General features: G+C 50.8%; 2 protein-coding genes across 3 annotated transcripts in view; one reads left to right on the top strand and one right to left on the bottom strand.

The window, feature by feature from the left end:
- Positions 1-3,126, bottom strand: part of IQCK (IQ motif containing K) — a 134,057-nt gene extending 130,931 nt beyond the window's left edge. Inside the window, exon 1 of the mRNA XM_021714492.1 lies at positions 2,933-3,126. Within this exon, the coding sequence (XP_021570167.1) occupies positions 2,933-3,110 (178 nt within the window). The 5' untranslated portion in view covers positions 3,111-3,126. The remainder of the gene's footprint in view (positions 1-2,932) is intronic.
- Positions 3,127-3,204: 78 nt separating this feature from the next.
- On the top strand, positions 3,205-17,222 carry KNOP1 (lysine rich nucleolar protein 1). 2 transcript variants are annotated; one of them, XM_008062334.1, is made up of 5 exons: positions 3,205-3,259; positions 6,427-7,337; positions 10,405-10,473; positions 13,840-13,917; positions 16,886-17,222. In XM_008062334.1, the coding sequence occupies exons 2-5, from the start codon at positions 6,429-6,431 to the stop codon at positions 17,195-17,197; spliced, it is 1,368 nt and encodes a 455-aa protein (XP_008060525.1). In that variant the 5' UTR covers positions 3,205-3,259; positions 6,427-6,428; the 3' UTR covers positions 17,198-17,222. The 2 variants fall into 2 exon arrangements, with proteins under 2 accessions (XP_008060525.1, XP_008060534.1); XM_008062343.1 differs by having other exon boundaries at positions 3,222-3,238.
- The last annotated feature ends 691 nt before the right edge of the window (positions 17,223-17,913 follow it).

Below are 17,913 nucleotides of genomic sequence, written 5' to 3'. Positions count from 1 at the left end.
AGTCTCACTCTGTCACACAGGCTGGAGTGCAGTGGCATGCTCACAGCCACAGCAGCCTCCACCTGCTGGGTTTAGGTGATCCTCCCGCCTCAGCCTTCCAAATAGCTGGAACCACAGGCATGCGCCACCAAGTCTGGCTAATCTTTTGATTTATTGTAGAGATGAGGTCTTGCCATGTTGATCAGATTGGTCAGGCAATCCTCTTGTCTCCACCTCCCAAAGTGCTGGAATTACAGGCATGAGCCACTGCACCCAGCAAAATCATATTTCAGCATCTTAAGTCAAAATCTACTGTAAGATTTAATTAGAAGCCTTGGTAGGAAAGCAGTTTATTGATACTAATACAGGTACTTTTGAGAATACAAAGCTGTCAGTTGTCACTGGAAAGAGAAGGGAGAAAACTGAAGAATACTTACAAATCAGTTATCATAGAGGCAGGCATGTACACACTTGCAGAAGAGCACTAGCCATGTAGGTTAAAGGTCTTATTTATGTTAGATATTTACCTATTTTGCACTTTGTCTTCATGAAATCAAGTTTCTGGCAGGTCTGTTTGCTATGATTATGTGCTTTTAAAATGGAGATACCCTAATAGAATGTAATACTTAAAAATGACCAAAGCATGTTTGTTGTGAGAAACTGAATTCACTCATGATGTTTGTTACAGAAAATTGCATTTGCTGGATGTTTAAGAATTGGGCTTATTCATTTAGCTTATAAAAATCATTACAGTAATCATGTCATTTGCAACAGCATGGATGAATCTGGAGGACACTATGTTAAGTGAAATAAGTCAGGCACAGAAAAACGAATTCCATGTCATCTCACTTACATGTGGGAGCTAAAAAAGAGTTGCACTCCTAGAAGTGGAGAGTAGAATGGTTACCAGGGGGTAGGGTGGCTGGGGGAGGGGTGTTGGGGAGATACTGGTCAAAAGATATAAAACTTAAGCTAGGAGGAATAAGGCCAAGAGATCTATTGTATAACATGATGACTATTGCTAATAACAACACACTGTATTCTTGAAAAGTGCTTAGAGTAAGTTTTAAGTGTTCATGCCACAAAAATGATAACTATGTGAGGTAATGCATATGTTAATTAGCTTAATTTAGCCATGGCACAATGTATATGTATTTTAAAACATCACGTTCTGTATGATAAATATAAACAATTTTATTTGTCAATTAAAATAAGAAAACATTTACAAATAAAATAATTTAAAAAAATCATCACAGTGCCCATGTGTACAATTCACCAATGCCGAACTCAACCTCATTTTGTAACTCTCATCATTTTATAAGTGGCATCAATTCACTTGCTCTTCAGAGAGCACCAAAATTCTTTGTCTTTGCTTTCTCCCTACAGGCCTGTTTAGTTAAAATAAACACTAACTGTAAAACACAATGCAAAGCATGTTTCTTTGTCAACAATAATGAACACTTATTGATTACTTTCTAAATGTCAAGCACTGTGGTAAGTACCTCTGCATACATTATTTGGTCCTCACAACAGCCCTGTGAGGTAGGTAAAACAATTATCCTCTTCTTATAGATGAGGTCGAGCACTTCCCCCACAATATAAGTAAGTTCTATTATGAAAAACTGTTTGGCATGGAGAAGAGAAAGGTCTGGGGGAAACTTCACCATAACAACCACCTTCAAATATTTGAATGGATTCTTTGTAGTAGGGTGATTAGCTCTGTGGGTCATAGCACCAAGAGGTAAGGACCTAGATATAAAAGTTACAAGGAAAACATTCTAAATGAAACAGATTTTCCAGTGAAATGTAATGCTGGAGAAGGAATTTAAGCACTGGGTGAAGGTTGAAGGCCTTTGAGGGTATCTATCAACTCATTCCACGATTCTCGTTGTATTCACCACTTTTTTCAACTCATTGCTCTCTCTTTCATATACTGGTGCATTCATTCTTTTATTATTCATTAAACATTTATTGACCTGCACTGTCCAATACAGTAGCCACTAGCCACACGTGGCTACTTAAGTTTATTAAAAGTAAAATAAGAAATTCAGTTCCTTAATTACATTAACTACATTTCAAATGCTCAATAAGCACCCATGACTAGTGACTACCATATTTAATGGCACAGATTATTGGAAAGTTTTCTTGAACAGCGCTGTTTCAGACAGCTCAGCTAGTGATAGTGGCCACAAGAATGAAAAATCTGAGTCACTCACCTTGGGGAGCTTACAGTCTAGTGGAGGAAAAAGCCACTACCCAACATTATTCATTAAGAACTAACACATAGTCAGCTCTTACTGTCAATCAGGCAGTTTCTATGACTATGTCACTTTCTGTGACTATCTGGTTACACTATGAAATAGATGCCGTTATTCTGCTCACTTTACAGAGAGGATAACTTATGCAACTTGTCCAGCGAAACTGAAGAGTACCGCAGGGCCACAAAGAAGTTGAGCTAAATTCCATGGGGGTGGGGAGGTAAGGGAAGTATGAAGCAAGAAGGTATTAACTCCTTTATCCACACCATGATTCCTCAACGTATGGGCCACTGATTACTTACATTAGAATTACCTGGTGCACTCTTCAAAGTGCAGATTTCCTGGTTCCCTTTTGATGCTCCGTGGGCGGGGCCAGGAAACCTACGTTTTTAACAAGGTTCCCATCTCCGCCCCAGCGATTCTAACTGGTTCACTAAAGCAGGTCTTAAAACAACCGGTCCACAACACATATCCTTCTTTCCTCCGCTTTCCTTGCCGTCCCCTTGCCTTTGAGGGCATCGAGGTGTAAGGCCAGCCTCTCCGAGCCTCAGTTTCCCCTTGCGTAAAACGCGGAGCCCGGCGGGCCCGCGGCACGGCTGTCCTGGGCCTGGCACGATAGCCGCCTGGAGCACAGTGGGTGCTCCCCAGCCCGGCCGCCCGGGTCCCGCCCCTCTCGGCCGGTCCGTGCTGCCTACCCTCGCAGATCTGCTCCCACAGGCTCTTGCTCGGCGGCTCGGTGACCTGCCCCGGAGAGAGAGGCATCTCTGGGGACCCAGGAGACACGGCGAGCACTGGCGTGACCGACGAGTTTGCGGAGCAGCTAAGCTCCTCGCGCTGGACGGTGCGGCCGGAGTCCAGCCCGGGCACAGCCATGGCCGCGGTTTCCACGGCAACCGCGTGCGCCGTACAGCTGCGACCCGGAAGAAGCCGGAACCCGAGGAGGTGGGCCAACGACTCGAAGTTGACTTCCGGGTCACAGAGGAGCGGGCTCTCACGTGGAGGTGAGCAAGTTTGGCCTACGGGTGAGTGCCTGGGTGCGATGCTGGCGTGGCGGCGCGGGGTCTGGAAATTGCGCCTGGGAATTTGCGCCGCGGAGAGGAGGGGTGAAGTGGGCCACCTGCACCTTCAGATTCGATTCCCCCAGTCATCGGTGTGCACCCACCCTGGCCTCAGGCTGCCGCCTCCAGGAAGTTTTTCCGCCGTCAAGCCTGGCCTAGGACCCCGCGTAATCCCTCCCTGTGTGTTTTTGCAGAAGCTTTGACTCGGCGGACCCTGGAGGGAGCGGTCTCGCTTTCTGGTCCTCGCGTCCTGCTAGGGCTCCTGCGGGGGAGTGGGGTGTCGCTGCACCGGTTCTGGAGTCCGGTGGGTTGGGTTCGAATCTCTGCCTTGCCACTTGCTGACTTTGGGACTTAGGGCAAGTGAATTACTGTCCCCAAGGCCCGTGAGGCCGGGTATTCACACCAGCCTTCGCATGGCTCCTGCGGGAGCTTCAGGGCGCTCTTGGAGAAAGCGTCTGGAGATCACTGGAAGTTTCGATTCCTCTTTTCTTCTTGAAAGGGTGACTCCATCTGGGGTGGCAGGCTGAAGAGGAATACAGTATTCTGAGTGCAGAGATGAGGAGAGAGGGGAATTAAGTTGACCCGCAGCCTCCCCTTGGACTCTTTGTTCTTGTCAGAACTTTCCTCTGCCCACTTATTTAAATGTCAATACAGTTGTTCCCCTTTCTCCGCGGGGGATGGTCCCTAGACTCCCAGTGCATGCCTGAAACCATGGATAGTACCAGACTCTATATATATTATGTTTTTTCTTATGCATACTGTCTATGATAAGGTTTAATTTATGAATCAGGCACAGTAAGAAGTTAATAACTAATAGTAAAATAGAACACTTATAACATACAGTAATAAAAGTCATGTGAAGCCGGGCTCGGTGGCTCAGCCTGTAATCCCGCGCCTTGGGAGGCTGAGGTGAGTGAATTGCCTGAGCCCGCGGGTTCGAGATCCGCCTGGGCAACTTGGCGAGACCTCATCTCTACAATAAATCAAAGAGTCAGCCGGGCGTGGTAGCGCCTGCCAGTAGTTCCAGCTACTTGGAAGGCTGAGGCGGAAGGATGGCCGGAGCCCAGCAGGTCGAGGCTGTGGTGGCTGGGAGCGGCCACTGCACTCCAGTCTGGGCTACAGAGTGAGACTCCAACTCATAAAAAAAAGTCATGTGAATGTGGTCTTTCTCCAAATGTCTCACTGTACTGTACTAGTCTGTTTTGGGGCTGGGATTGACCATGAGTAACTGAAACCCAGCAAATGGACACCTGGGATAAGAGGGATCTCCTGTATTTCTTGAGTTCTTGGCTTGGCTTGTTCTATTCAAGGCTTTATTTCTACCCATATATTCCTAAGTTTATGTCACCCATGTTAACGCAGTCACCCCTGAGCCTCATATCCATATATCTACCTTTCTAGTGAATGTCTCCTCTTGGATGTCTCGAGGCATCTGTCCAGACCAGCCTGTCTCCCGAGCCCTCCACCTACCCACCTGTGCCCTTTGTCTTAGGGATTAACACTGCCATCCCGCAGTTCCCCAAACTGGAAGCATCTGTTCTTCAGAACCTTTCCTGACAACTGGTAGGGCAGGTTGCATGATCTCTGTCACCCTGACCTTCCCACTATCCTTGCTTTTATTACCTGTGTCATCATTATTACACCTCATTCCCTCCCACACCTAACTCTCTTTTTGGTGGGCGGTGTTTTATCCTGTTCATCTCTGTCTCTGGCATTCATTCATTCAATGTGTATTTATTTGAACACCTGCTTTGTGTCAGGCACTGAGCTAGGCTCTGGCAATACATCAGAAAACAGGACAGATAGGAATAATGAATGAGATAGTTATTCCCTTGACTCTGCAGGTGCTCTTGGAGTGAGTTATGAATGAACTTGAGCTATTGCTCAGGGCTGGCCTGGCTCTCTGAAGCTGCTTACAGTGAGTCGGATCCAGTGTGGACCCTCTGGACTCTGAAGCTAAGGAGGAGTATGGGATGGAGAAGTGCCTGAACTTTCCCTCCCAGGGTCCTAACCTCTGAGGGAATATTTTGTTTCCAGATGCCCTGGGTGTCACCTTGTCATCTAGCCCAGGGAGTGGCAGGAACTGGGCTGGTGACAGAAACAAGAGAAGTAACCCTGCTGGAAGCCTAAGTCTTTTGAGGGTTCCAGCCCATTTTCCCAGGTGCCTTGGTGACATCTGTCCAAGGAAATCTGCGTATTCTAGATACTGTGTGTATCTAGAATCATTAAATGTTGACAGTCGGTTGGAAGTTTTAAAAGCAGTGAAACAAGCTTGCAGGCCCGATGTGGCCCCCAACCCAGGCAGCTTCTGATCCGTCTCTTTTTCATGGATGGGGAAACAGATTCAGAGAAGCCAAGGGCATGTGGCAAGAGTGTGTCAGAGTCACCATTTGAACCCCGGTCTCTTGAGACCGAACTGAGGCTCCTTTCACCATACCTTACTGCTGCTCTTATTTCTAGCACATGGGAACCCACACGGGAAGTCAGGAGAGTGAACTACCCAGGAAGCAGGTAGAGGGGATTCATCTCTAGACCCAAAGCTGGAGAGCTCTTAGGTGAGGCAGGATTAGCGATTCAGAAGGGTGCTGTTACTGCCTTTGGTGGGAATCAGCAAGAGGCGCTGACCTTTTCTCAGGATTTCTGTGCACTTCAACCAGTAAAAGGCACGCCCCTGAGGGCAGCGACTTGCCTTTCTGGCTTCATAGCCATTGTATCCTGCCGGCTGGCCCAGGGTAAGCAGTCAGTAAAGAGTTTTTGAGTGAGTGACTAGGCTTGGGGGTTTGAGGAGGGGGTTTGGAGAAAGGAATCAACAATGTGCCAAGCACTTTGCATGGATTATCTCCATGGATTATTCCTTTCAACAGGAAGGAAGTTACATTCCCCCATTTTCCAGATGGAGAAACTGAGGTTCATGGAGGTTAGCCGATTGACAAGGTGAGAGCTGTCTGGATTTGAACATAGGGTTGCCTGAATTTAAACTTCATGCTACTATTTTTTTAAAAGAAATCATGACCATTTCCCCCATCCCCCAACACCTCAGACCACCCACTGACACATGGTCTTGGCAGTGCTTAGAATTGAACACAGGGTGGCTTGTTGTTGGGGTAATTTGTGCCATTTCTTTTTTTCAGGAATGATCACGAAGACCCACAAAGTAGACCTGGGCCTTGGGCTCCCAGATAAAAAGAAAAAGAAGAAGAAGGTAGTCAAAGACCCAGAAACTCGAGACTCAGTTTTCGGCAATGATGATCATTTGACTGATACTTATCCTGTAAGAGCCACATCTAAGAATATGGGCCAAGCGCAGACGCCCAAGATACCTCTTGTGAAGAAAAAGAAGAAAAAGAAGGGCCACAGCGCCCTTTGTGAGGAACACGAACCTAACACCACGTTGCATGCCCAAAGGACAGAGAAGTCACCCAGCCCCAGGAAGCAGGCCCTTGGACACTTGGAGTTTCTCAGTGGGGAGAAGAAAAAGAAGAGGAAGTCCCCTCCAGACATGTCCCATGGCTCTGGGGTGGTTACCTTTTCAGACCCCAGAAAGGACGAGGAGGAGACCAGAGTTGGCAAGAAGCTCAAAAAACACAAGAAGGAGAAAAAGGCCCAGGCCTCCACAGCCTTCTCAGTGCAGGACCCCTGGTTCTGTGAGGCCAGGGATGCCATGTCCACCTGCTCAGGAGGGAAGGAAGGGAAGGAGCAGGCAACCTTGGGGCAGAAACGGAAGCAGGGGAGTCCCGGGGAACACAGCGGGAAGGTGAAGAAGAAGAGAAAAATCCACCAGGAGGGGGACCCCCTCCTAGGCCCCTCCAAGCCCTCCAGGGCCATGGAGAGCAGCTCCAGGAAAGGAAGTAAAAAGAAGCCAGTCAAAGTCGAGGCTCCAGAATATATCCCTATAGAAGATGGCCCCAAGGCTCCAGGGAAGAAGAAAAGGAAATCCAAGAAAAAGGTGGAGCAGCCAGGCCTTGAGGAGCCAGCTCTGAAAAGGAAGAAGAAGAAGAAGAAGAGGGAAGAGAGTGAGGCAGCAGGAGACCCTTGGAAGGAGGTAGGCTTTCCTTCAGAAATGGCCTGTGCCTTGGGAGGATAAGGGCGAGGGTTAGGATAAGGGTGAGGGTTATGAACGTGTGTGTGTGTGTTTGCACCTACGTGAATACTAGTGCTCATAGCTGCCAGACCCTAATTAAGTTGACTTCAGTCAAAAAAGGGGGTTTATTGACAAATGTATTTGGAAAGGTTATGGGTTGGCTAGCTGCAAGTATGACTGGATCCAGGGGCTCATATGCAATATCACTGATAATATAGATATCCTTTGCTATCAAAATGCTACCCAAGTTTACACTGTCTGAAGTCAGGATCTGAATCAATTGGGATCAGTTTGTCAGAAGAATCTCTTGCTTTCTGAATGCTTGCCACTTGGCTATACAAAACTCAGGAACTAAATAATTTGAGATCACGTGGTACCTGTAGCTCTCCGAGTTTACTGTCTGAGCTCAATATACACAGTCTAGGAATCAAATCTATTGGGACAGCAGGAGGTGCCTGTGTGGCTTTCCTCACCTCTGGGCTTTGTATTTTTCAATCCTGGTTTTAGGCCCAGCCTCTTCTCCACCCCCTCACCCCATAGCATGATGGTCACGGTGGTTCTAGGCCGCATAGCATGTTGGTCACGTAGTTCAGCCACCCCCAAAGGAAGAAAGGGTGACCCTTTTAAAACAATGACAGGCAAAGTTCCAGGGCTGTTTTCACAGGCCTCAATTAGGTGATTCTAGGCATGATCTGAAACCAGGGATGAGGGGCTGAGGGTGTCAGTCCCACCTAAATCGTGTCTTCTGAGATGGGGTGGGGAGGCAGTGTCCGAGAGAAAAACCCGGGTCCTGTAACCAGGAGGAAGTGAGTGGGTGATGGCTGGTGAAGCCCACGGAGACCGCCATCTCCAGCCTGACAGGCTTTCTGAAGTGGGGCCTGAGGGGCTAGAGGTGAGCTGGAGGGCTGGGGCTCCCCCGATCTGCAGCCTTTCCCAGCTGGGCCACCACCAGGGCCCACAGGGCCACCATTCCTGTCCTCAGGGTGTGTACTTGAACGTGTAGACAGAAACAAAATAGGGTGTGTCCTGTTTGGGGTGTTTGCCCTACTCCTAGCAGGTGTCTGGCCCTTCAGAGTGTCTGGTGGCTGATAGTTCATTTTTATTGTTTTTAATTTATTTTTTATTTTTTGTATAGACAGGGTCTCGCTATGTTGCCCAGTCTGGTCTCAGACTCCTTGCCTCAAGCATTTCTCCTGCCCAGGCCTCCCAAAATGGGATTACAGGCATGAGCCACTGCGCCCAGCCAGGCTGACGTTCCGTGAGTGCTTACTATGTGCCTGGCACTGTGCTAAGTGCTCTCCATGTATTAACCTGTTTCATCCTCCTAGTCTGGTAAGGTAGCTGCTGTGGTTATCCCTGCTTAACAGACAAGACAACTGAGGCTTAAGGGAGTTAAATACCTTGTCTAAGGTAACTTATTAGTAAGCAGTGGAGCTGGGATTCAAACCCAGACAGTCTGACTTCTGAACTTAGGGTTTTATCCCTTCTCAGAAACCATCTATGTAGCCTCATAGAAGCCAGTATTAGTAGAGCCCAAGAAATGACAGGCTTCCATTAGAACAAGCCCTGGGTTCTCTTCCCAAACCAATCTGCTGGGTGACCTCGGACCAGCCATTGACCTGTGCCCTGAAGTAATGATGCTGGCTGATGTGTATTGAGTACTTGCTGATGGGTGGGCCTGGCATGGAGGACTGGGCTCAGTTATACCAACTGCAGGGGTGAGCCTGCAGGATCTAGCCATCAGGAAGGCATCTATGTGGCCAGCACTCAGCTGGACCAGATGGGGGTGGGGAACATAGGGTGGCCTCTGGATTGGAATATAGGAATTAGTTGTGGTTGCTGAACTTCTCTAGCTTTGCCCTAATGCATTTCGTTGGTATCTTCCTTTATTCAGGAACCTCAGGGTGAGGAGGAGTCCTGGAGGCTTTGAGGCCCGGCCCCATCAGAATCTAGTCTCCCTTCTCCCAGGACCCAGTGAAAGAGAGTCCCTTGGCTTAATGACTTCTGGGAGGGGGGCTCTACCTCCCTGAGCAGCCCACCAAATCAGGCAAATGCACACATGTGTTCCAGGACTGGGTGGGTGATGGGAGGTGAAGAGGCCCACCCTGGGTCATCACACATGTGGTGCAAGGTGCCAGGCAGAGCACACTTCAAGTAAGGACACACGCAACGTCAGAAGTTGTCACTGGTGAAGGACCAGAGGAAGGTGGCCACCCTGAGGTCACCGTTAGACGGCTTGGGGCTAAGGTCCATGAGAGGGTGAGGTGCATGTTAGCATGGTCAGGGCAGGCTCAGTGAGGAGTAACATAGGCGCTGAGACCTGCAGAGGGAGGTCCAGAAAGGGTTGAAGAGACCCAGTTGCAGGAACTGGGTGAGGCAGGGGCGATGGGAGGTTGAGGTGGCAGGGCCAAGAGACAGGAGTCTGGATTTTCATATGAACAAGATGAGAGTCCCTGATGGGCTTGTGGGAGGGAGGTGACGTGGTCCGATTGAGTTTCACAGTGCACCCAAGCTTCCCTGTGGAGTGGATGGGAGTGGGGTGTGTGGGAGGGATGAGGAAGCAGGAGTTAGAGACGTTGTGATTGTCCAGGCAAGAGAGGGGTTGGTGACTAACACTCAGGTGGCAGTGTGGAAGAGAGAGCTATCTGCAGGTCCTGTCCTCTGGCTGGTTTGATGTCACCATAGGAGGTCAGGTAACATGTGAAGCCCTGAGTCAGGAGACCTGGTAAGAATCAGCCTTGTCCCTGAGCCATGGGGTGACCTTGTGGTAGTCACTTTGCCTCTCTGAGCCTCAGTTTCTTCATCTGTCAAATAGGTCAGTACCACTGTTTTGGGTGTGGGGGAGAATCGTGGCAAGGAAAGGCTGGGAGGGGCTTTGTTGACTGAGGTGCTGTCTGCATGGCAGAGCTTGGGATGATGCTGTGGTCTGGGGTCTTCTCTGAACTTTGTCACGCTCTTCCTGGCTGGTGCTGGGGCAGAGGCCTTTGTGGTGGAATTGAACCTTAGCCAGCTCTGCCCTCTCGTGCAGGAACCAGACACAGACCTGGAGGTGGTGTTGGAGAAGAAGGGCAACATGGATGAGGCGCACATAGACCAGGTACACCCAGACCCTCTGCGCACTTCCCCATCCCTGTGCTACCCTTGAGGCATGCTTGCCAGGCTGCACGATCCTGGTCTTGAGGTACCAGAGACTCCAAAGGCCACCTGGCTTTCTGTGACACACCTCTGGGGCAGGGACCTTGCTCCTGCCCCCACCTCAAGCAGGGGACCTTTCCATCTGTGCGGCTATAGCTGAGGGACCCACCTGGCCATTCCCTGTAGGCCACTGCAGGATGTGGGGCCTGTCCCCCAGGCCCTGTAGCCAAGGCAGGTGACACATGTTTAGCCAGGCCCATGGGCTGCCACTTCCTGGATGAATTCAGGAACATTTAGAGAAGTTGTTCTATCATGAACCAGCTTCTTCTGTTGTGCCAGAGCCCCTGGCAAATGCACCCAAAGTAGGAACTGGACTTTCTGGAATTGGGATGTTTTTATAGTCCGGAATCCTAAGACCTGGCATTAGAATATTAGTGACCAGGGGACCTGGCAGCCACTAACCTCACCGACCCTCAGTTTTCCTTTCTGTGAAGTAGGGACCATGATAGCACAGGCCTTCACAAGACCAAGTGGGGTCACATTTCTGAGGCAGCCAGCAGGGACTGGCCTCAGCTATGCTTGATAAGTGGCAGCCGGTTCCCTGATTGCCGTCCTTATACTCCATCAGCATGTCGTTAGCTGAGCACTGAATCACAGGGTGTGAGGTGGGGAGACAGAGACCGCCCATCTCATAGCCCTTCCACTCCAGGAGAGAGGGAGAATGGAATGAGGACTGAGCCATGGGCTGGGCAGGAGGAGGGAGGCCCACCAGTGACGCATAAGTCCCAGACCTGATTTCGGAGCACTGGGGAACTCTCCCTGGGGAAGGAGACTCCAAGCCTAGACCTCAAGGGGGCCTCACTGAGGTCCCCTTGAGGGACGCCAAAGCCCTGTCCCCCTGACACAGGAGCTCACCAGCCTCCCCGAAGGTGGGAGTCAGGCCTAGCTCGCGGGGTCAGGACCAGGGCTGCTGGTGCTGCTGTTAAGGTAGCTGGGTGGCCACACAGGGCAGAGAAAGGGCCCTGATTTTCCTTTCTTGGCCCCAGGCCCTCCCCTTGGCTCCTTTCCTAAGTCTCCTTAGCCCCTGAGGGCACAGCAGTTCCCGAACCCCTGGCAGCCACAATACCTACACACTTCATCTGGGCAAGGCCCACCGGGAGTCCCTGTGCTTTGTATTTATTTGTGTCGATTGAATGCATTTTCTAAGACACTCTCTAAATGTTTGGAATGACAGAGATAACTTTAGCGTAAGGGAACCTATTTTTCCCATAAATACTAAAAGTTCATGTGTTAAAAAATGGGAAAAATAACATACTTGGGGGAGATAAAAGACCTGAAATCCTACCATGTAGTGATAATCTCTATTAACTCTTTGTTACAGCCTTCTAGATTTTTTTCCTTGTAACTATATATGTGCCATTTTATTTTATTTTATTTTAGAGTTGGAGTCTCACTCTGTTGCCCAGGCTGGAGTGCACTGGCACGCTCATGGCCACCGCAGCCTCGGCCTGCTGGGCTTAGATGATCCTTCTGCTTCAGCCTTCCAAGTAGCTGGAACAACAGGCACACACCACCATGCCTGGCTAATTTTTTGATTTATTGTAGAGGTGAGGTCTTGCCAAGCTGCCCAGGCTGGTTTCAAACCCATGGGCTCAGGCGGTCCTCTTACCTTGGCCTCCCAAAGTGCTGGGATTATAGCCACCATGCCTGGCCTTATTTTATTTTATTTATTATTTTTTGAGTTGGGGGGTCTCACTCTGTTATCCAGGCTGGAGTGCAGTGCACACTGCAGCCCTCAACCTCCTGGACTCAGGTGATCCTCCCCTCTCAGACTCAGGAGTAGCTGGAACTACAGGCGCATGCCACCAAGCTCAGCTAATTTTTTTTTATTATTATTATTTTTTGTAGAGGCTAGGTCTTGCTATGTTACCCAGGCTGGTCTCAAACTCCTGGGCTCAAGTAATCCTCCTGCTTCAGCCTCCCAAAGTGCTGGAATTACAGGTGTGAGCTACCATGCCCAGTCCATATGTATACTTTTAAAACAACATAAAATGCTGTGCACACTGTTCTTTTCACTTTGATTACTTAAGTGACGAACTGCTTCCCATTTTGATAAATGCACATCTGCTGTCAACACTCCACATCTGTGATTGTGCTGGAGGGATGTGCCTTATTTTCTCTCTCATCCCTACAGCTGTCACTTTGACTCTTGTGCTAGGTAATTCTTAACTGTGTACATGGTCATCTCATTTTGCAGTTTGTGGCAGATTATAAGGGAGGAGGACAGGCCATCAATCGGGGAAGCCAAAGTTATACCTGCACCCTTGAGAGAGAGGGAGATTCTATGTCAGACAGTAGGGCCACTGGTGCTCCAGTGGTGACCTTGAACTGTACTAGCAACTGTGTATAAGAAGGTCCTACAGGCCAGGCTCGGTGGCTCAGCTTGTAATCCCAGCACATGGGAGGCCGAGGCGAGTGAATTGGCAAAGCCCACAGGTTCGAGACTAGTCCGGGCCACCTGGTGAGACTTTGTCTCTACAATAAAAAAATAAATAACCAGGTGCGGTAGCACACGCCTGTAATACTGGCTACTTGGAACACTGAGGCAGAAGGATCGTTGGAGCCCAGCAGGTCGACACTGGGGTGACTGTGAGCATGCCCCTATACTCCAGCCTGGGTAATAGTGAGACTCCAATTCAAAAGAAAAAAAAAAAAAGATGGTCCTACTGTGTGCCCTGATTCTCTGCCACGTGCTTTGCATAGATATTTCTGTTTCTCTTATTTGCCGTCCAACATGGCTGATATTTCCATATGTTACAGATAATTAGACCAACATTCAGAAAGGTGAAGTGACTTACCCAACGCCATACAGCTAGTTATGGCAGTGCTGGGATTCAAACTGACCTCTTCCTGACTCCACAGTCTGTCTTCTTTCTAGAAAACAACACTGTCATCATGAAAGTTAACTACAGTATTCTCTGCACAGGAAGGCAGAGCTTGGGCATTGAGTTTTGAGAAAGTTTCCATCCCAAATGGCTACTACAAACAAAAAGTGTTCTAGTGGTGAAGGCGGTTAAGCTTAAGTTTCTAGGAAAACTCATTCTCAAGAAACCCTGGCTAAGGGGATGAATTGGGCATGCCCATTTTAGGCCAGGGGACTGTGACTCTTGAGATGAGGATAAATGTGACACAAACCTTCACGTTGTGTGCAGCAGAGTCAAGCTGCATTTCCCTTGTCACCCTCTGCTCCCTCAGCCACAGCTGTGTTCTGGGTCTTGGCTCACAAGAAAACTCCTGCGTCTCATTTCCCTCTTTCGTCCTCACTCAGGTAAGGCGAAAGGCCTTGCAAGAAGAGATCGACCGTGAGTCAGGCAAAACGGAAGCTTTGGAGCCCAGGAAGTGGATGGTGAGTCTGGGGCCGAGCTCTGTGAGGCGGAGTACCCTGCATCCTGGCCCTTCCCTTGCCTCACAGCCCAAGGAGCAGCGTGGGGGACCATGCCCATCCAGGCCCTGGGGCAGCAGCAGCAGCTTGTCCTGAGCTGGTTTCCTTCCTTCTGAAAGGGGTGCTTGCCCCCTCCCTCAGGGCTGCCAAGATCTGCGGCCTGGAATTTTGTCTCCAGCCCTGTCGGGTGGGTGTCCTGAGGACACATCATGATGAGCTCTTGCCAGGAACAGGGGAGGAGACCGGTGAGGGAGGGGCAGCCTCTCAGGACCAGTGTCCAGATCCTGTTTGACTGGGAACTGTCCAAGCTAGGCCTGAGAAGCTAGTTCAGGAGGGAGGACAGCGTGAGGATTGTGAGGCTGGGCCGCCTGGGTGGCCGGTGGGGGCCTTGGCAGGGTGCTCCACACCTCCTGACACTCAGCTGGACACGTGCCAGGCGCCAGACACCGGAGATGGAACAGATGAGGCCCATGGGATCCTCATCCCAGTGGCCTGAGGGCTGGGGTGGTGGGGAAACGGCTGACACACAAGGAAAGGAAGAAGGGTTCGGATGGCAACAGTGTCGGGAAAAGCCATGGAGAGAGAGAGGCTGTGGCAGGCGTATGCTAGACGGGAGGGCAGTGAGGCCACTCGAGAAGCGACCCTGGCCAGATGCCTCCAGGGTGCTGAGGCCCCCTGAGAAGGTTGGGGAAGACCTGGGCAGGCTGGGCAGTGGCCAGCGTAGCCCAGAAGTAGGAAAGGGCGTAGAGTGTCCCTGGCATGGGCCAGCGAGGTGGCATGTGGCTGGCATGATGGCTGAGAAAGGCCACAGGCCTGCTTGGCGACCCTGGTGGAAAGCTAGCCCTGGGCTCTGGATGCAGTGGCACCCACTGGAGGGCATTGACGGGGCACGTGGGGAGCCTGGCTGGAAGGCCACAGCTCGAGGACAGTGGCACAGGGCACAGGGAAACGGCCTCGTGATTTACTTGGGCACAGCCCTGGAGGACTCGTCACCAGATTAGGTTTTAGTGGGAGGAAGAGAAGGTTCCAGAGGGAGCAGGCTCGCCTTGGGCTGGTTCTGGCCTTCCAAGTGCTCAGAAGAGGAAAGCTGATTTGGAGCAAAAGCTCTGAGATCAGTTACTGGCTCTGCTCCTTTCTCAGTGAAATACTCTAGACAAGCGACTTCTGGTCTCTAAGCCTGTTTCCACTGCTGAAAGTCAGGCCTCATACCCTGGCCTGGCGAGGCGTGCAGTAGGGCTGTGTTTTGTCCCCACCTCTGGGTGCTTCCTCTCCACCCTGTCGAGCAGAGCTGTCAGGACACCCTGAATATGGAAAGGAAGAATGTGGAGCCTGTGGCCTCAGGGGTTACCCCGGAGTACCTGACGGCAGGAACACAGTCTGGGGGCACAGGGCTGGGAATGCCAGGGATGCTCTAGGAGGCATTGCCACTGAGGTGTGTGGAGGGAACTTAGGCTGGCGGTGGGTCCCCCGGGTGGGCAGCAGCCCTCGAAGAGTTGGCTTGCCCGGGACCTGCCGGCCCCCCGCCTATGCCCTCAGACCCAGCATGGGTGGCCATGGTGGCCTCTAGAGGCTGTGGGTCAGGCCTGTCATTGTCCTGCCTCTCGGCCACCATGACTCGAGGAGAATGTTTCCACTGCTCACTCAGGGCAGCTGTCATGACAGTGGTTCTTATTCTCCAAAGCTGACCTGGACATCAGCTCCAGGATGGCGTGGCCTGCAACTGAGAGTTCCCAGGTGACGAGGAGTCAGCAGTGTGGTGGGGTGAGGACAGGAGTGACCATTGTGCCAAGCATTTGCACCAGGCTTTGGTACAAAGGCTAATGTGGGCCTTGTAGAAGCCTCGGGAATGTCACAGCACCATCTTAGAGGTGAGAACACTGAGGCTCAGAGGGGACTGGACTAGGGTCACTGTGGGGGGCATCCACGTACATGTGACCTCGAAGTCTGCGGCCTCCCAGGAGCTGGGCTTTTTGTTTGTCACACTGCTATGGAGGAGAGGAGGGTTCCTGAGCTGCCTCGCGCTTTCTCGCACATGCCTCGGGGGTGGCAGAGTGGGCCTTGGGCTTTCTGGGCTTGTCCAGCCTCTGCCTTGCTGAGGGCCTTTCCCCGTGCTGGCCTGCGCCCCTTCTACCGGGACACATGCTCGGGGGAGATGCGCTTGGGCTCCTGCCTCCTCTACCCTCCGGGATGGCCCAAGGCAGGAGGGGCAACTACTGTGTCAGGGGCAAGGCATCACCTTTGAGGCGGGTGCTGTGTTGTGCTGTGAGATGAGGTGTGCTATGTTGTGTGGTGAGATATGCTGTGTTGTGTTGTGAGGTGTTCTGTGTGCTGAGCTGAGGTATACTGTGTTGTGCAGTGAGGCATGCTGGGTTTTGTTGTGAGGTGAGTGTGTTGTGTGGAATTAGGTGGGGTGTGCCGGTGTGGTGCGAGGTGAGGCGTGTGTGGTGTGAGGTGAGGTTGGTGTGAGGTGAGGTGTGGGCTGTGTTGTTATGTGGTGAGGTGGGTGTTGTGTTGCATGGTAAGGCGAGGTGTGCTGTTGTGTGGTATGAGGTGAGATGTGTGCTGTGTTGTGTTATGTAGTGAGGTGAGGTACGCCGTTGGGGAAAAGGAGGAAGGTAGAAAGACAGCTGAGTGTCAAAGTGGGCTCTCCTGTTGGTAAACTGAGTTGGGATTCCAGCAGGGTTACTAATCAGGCTATGTCTCTGTTAAGCTGCAGGTCTCCATTCACTCGTCTGTAAGATGGGTGCAAGAGCAGCAGTCCTCATAGGCCTCTTGTTAGGATCAGTGAAATCATCCACTGTCCAGCATGTTAGCTCTGTACCTGGGACATAGCAAGCATTTACTCAGCAGGGTCTTCCCTGGAAAGTGGGGGCCAGAGGAAGGAAAGGCCTTAGAATCGAGGAAGATGACCATCTGTTTTCTCTTCTCACAGGGAACCCAATTTGGCCAATGGGATACTGCTGGTTTTGAGAACGAAGAACAGAAACTGAAATTTCTCAAACTTATGGGTGGCTTAAAAAACCTGTCCCCTTCGTTCAGCCGCCCCCCCAACATGACTGCAAAGCCCAACATGGCCCTCAGCAAGAAGGCAGCCAACACCTTGCAGCAGAACCTGCAGCAGGACTATGACCGCGCCATGAGCTGGAAGTTCCACCGGGGAGCCGGCCTCGGTTTCTCCACTGCCCCAAACAAAATCTTTTATATTGACAAGAACGCTTCCAAGTCCATCAAGTTGGAAGATTAAACTCTAGTGTTCTGTCCCCGGCAGCCATAATTGCTTTTATGATTCAGTTCCCTGACAGTTGTCTAGAGTCCAGCACCTGTGAAGGTGGGGGACAGCTATCTTGGTGGGTTTAGACAGGTTTGGGCAGCTCATGGCCCAGGAGCCAGAACATGAGTGGCGGAAACCTCCTGTTCTCTGTCACACTTTCCATTCTACTTGCAACATCAGCGTGCGTAGATAATACTAGCTAACATTTGTTGAGTGTTTAGCAGCCAGGCATATACTAAGGTGTTTCTTACGTTAACGTAGTTACTCTTCATCATTAAGAAATGGGTGCTAAGCCGGGCTCGGTGGCTCAGCCTGTAATCCTGCGGCTTTGGGAGGCTGAGGTGAGTGGATTGCCTGAGCCCGCGGGTTCAAGACCCGCCTGGGCAACTTGGTGAGACCTCATCTCTACAATAAATAAAAAATCAGCCGGGTGTGGTAGCGTGTGCCTGTACTTCCAGCTACTTGGAAAGCTGAGGCGGAAGGATCGCCGGAGCCCAGCAGGTCGAGGCTGCGGTGGCCGGGAGCGGCCTCTGCACTCCAGTCTGGGTGACAGAGTGAGACTCCAACTCAAAAAAATAAAGAAATGGGTGCTATTATCATCCCCATCTTGCAGATGAGGGAACTAAGGTTCAGTGATAAGCAATAAATTGCCTGGGGTCACCCAGCCAGTAAGTGTAGAGTGTTATCCT

The sequence above is a fragment of the Carlito syrichta genome, unplaced genomic scaffold (genome assembly GCF_000164805.1).
Source record: "Carlito syrichta isolate Samal-C Ts95f unplaced genomic scaffold, Tarsius_syrichta-2.0.1 Scaffold95881, whole genome shotgun sequence".
Taxonomy (NCBI): domain Eukaryota; kingdom Metazoa; phylum Chordata; class Mammalia; order Primates; family Tarsiidae; genus Carlito; species Carlito syrichta.
The sequence above is the reverse complement of the archived record's forward strand: the minus strand, read 5'-3'. Positions and strand labels throughout refer to the sequence as shown.

Bases quoted from the DNA above. Each gene is read 5' to 3' on its own strand.
- KNOP1 (XM_008062334.1), top strand. From the start codon at position 6,429: ATGATCACGAAGACCCACAAAGTAGACCTGGGCCTTGGGCTCCCAGAT. The intron at 7,338-10,404 runs GTAGGCTTTCCT...CCTCTCGTGCAG, and splicing joins CAGGAGACCCTTGGAAGGAG to GAACCAGACACAGACCTGGA. The intron at 13,918-16,885 runs GTGAGTCTGGGG...CTCTTCTCACAG, and splicing joins TGGAGCCCAGGAAGTGGATG to GGAACCCAATTTGGCCAATG.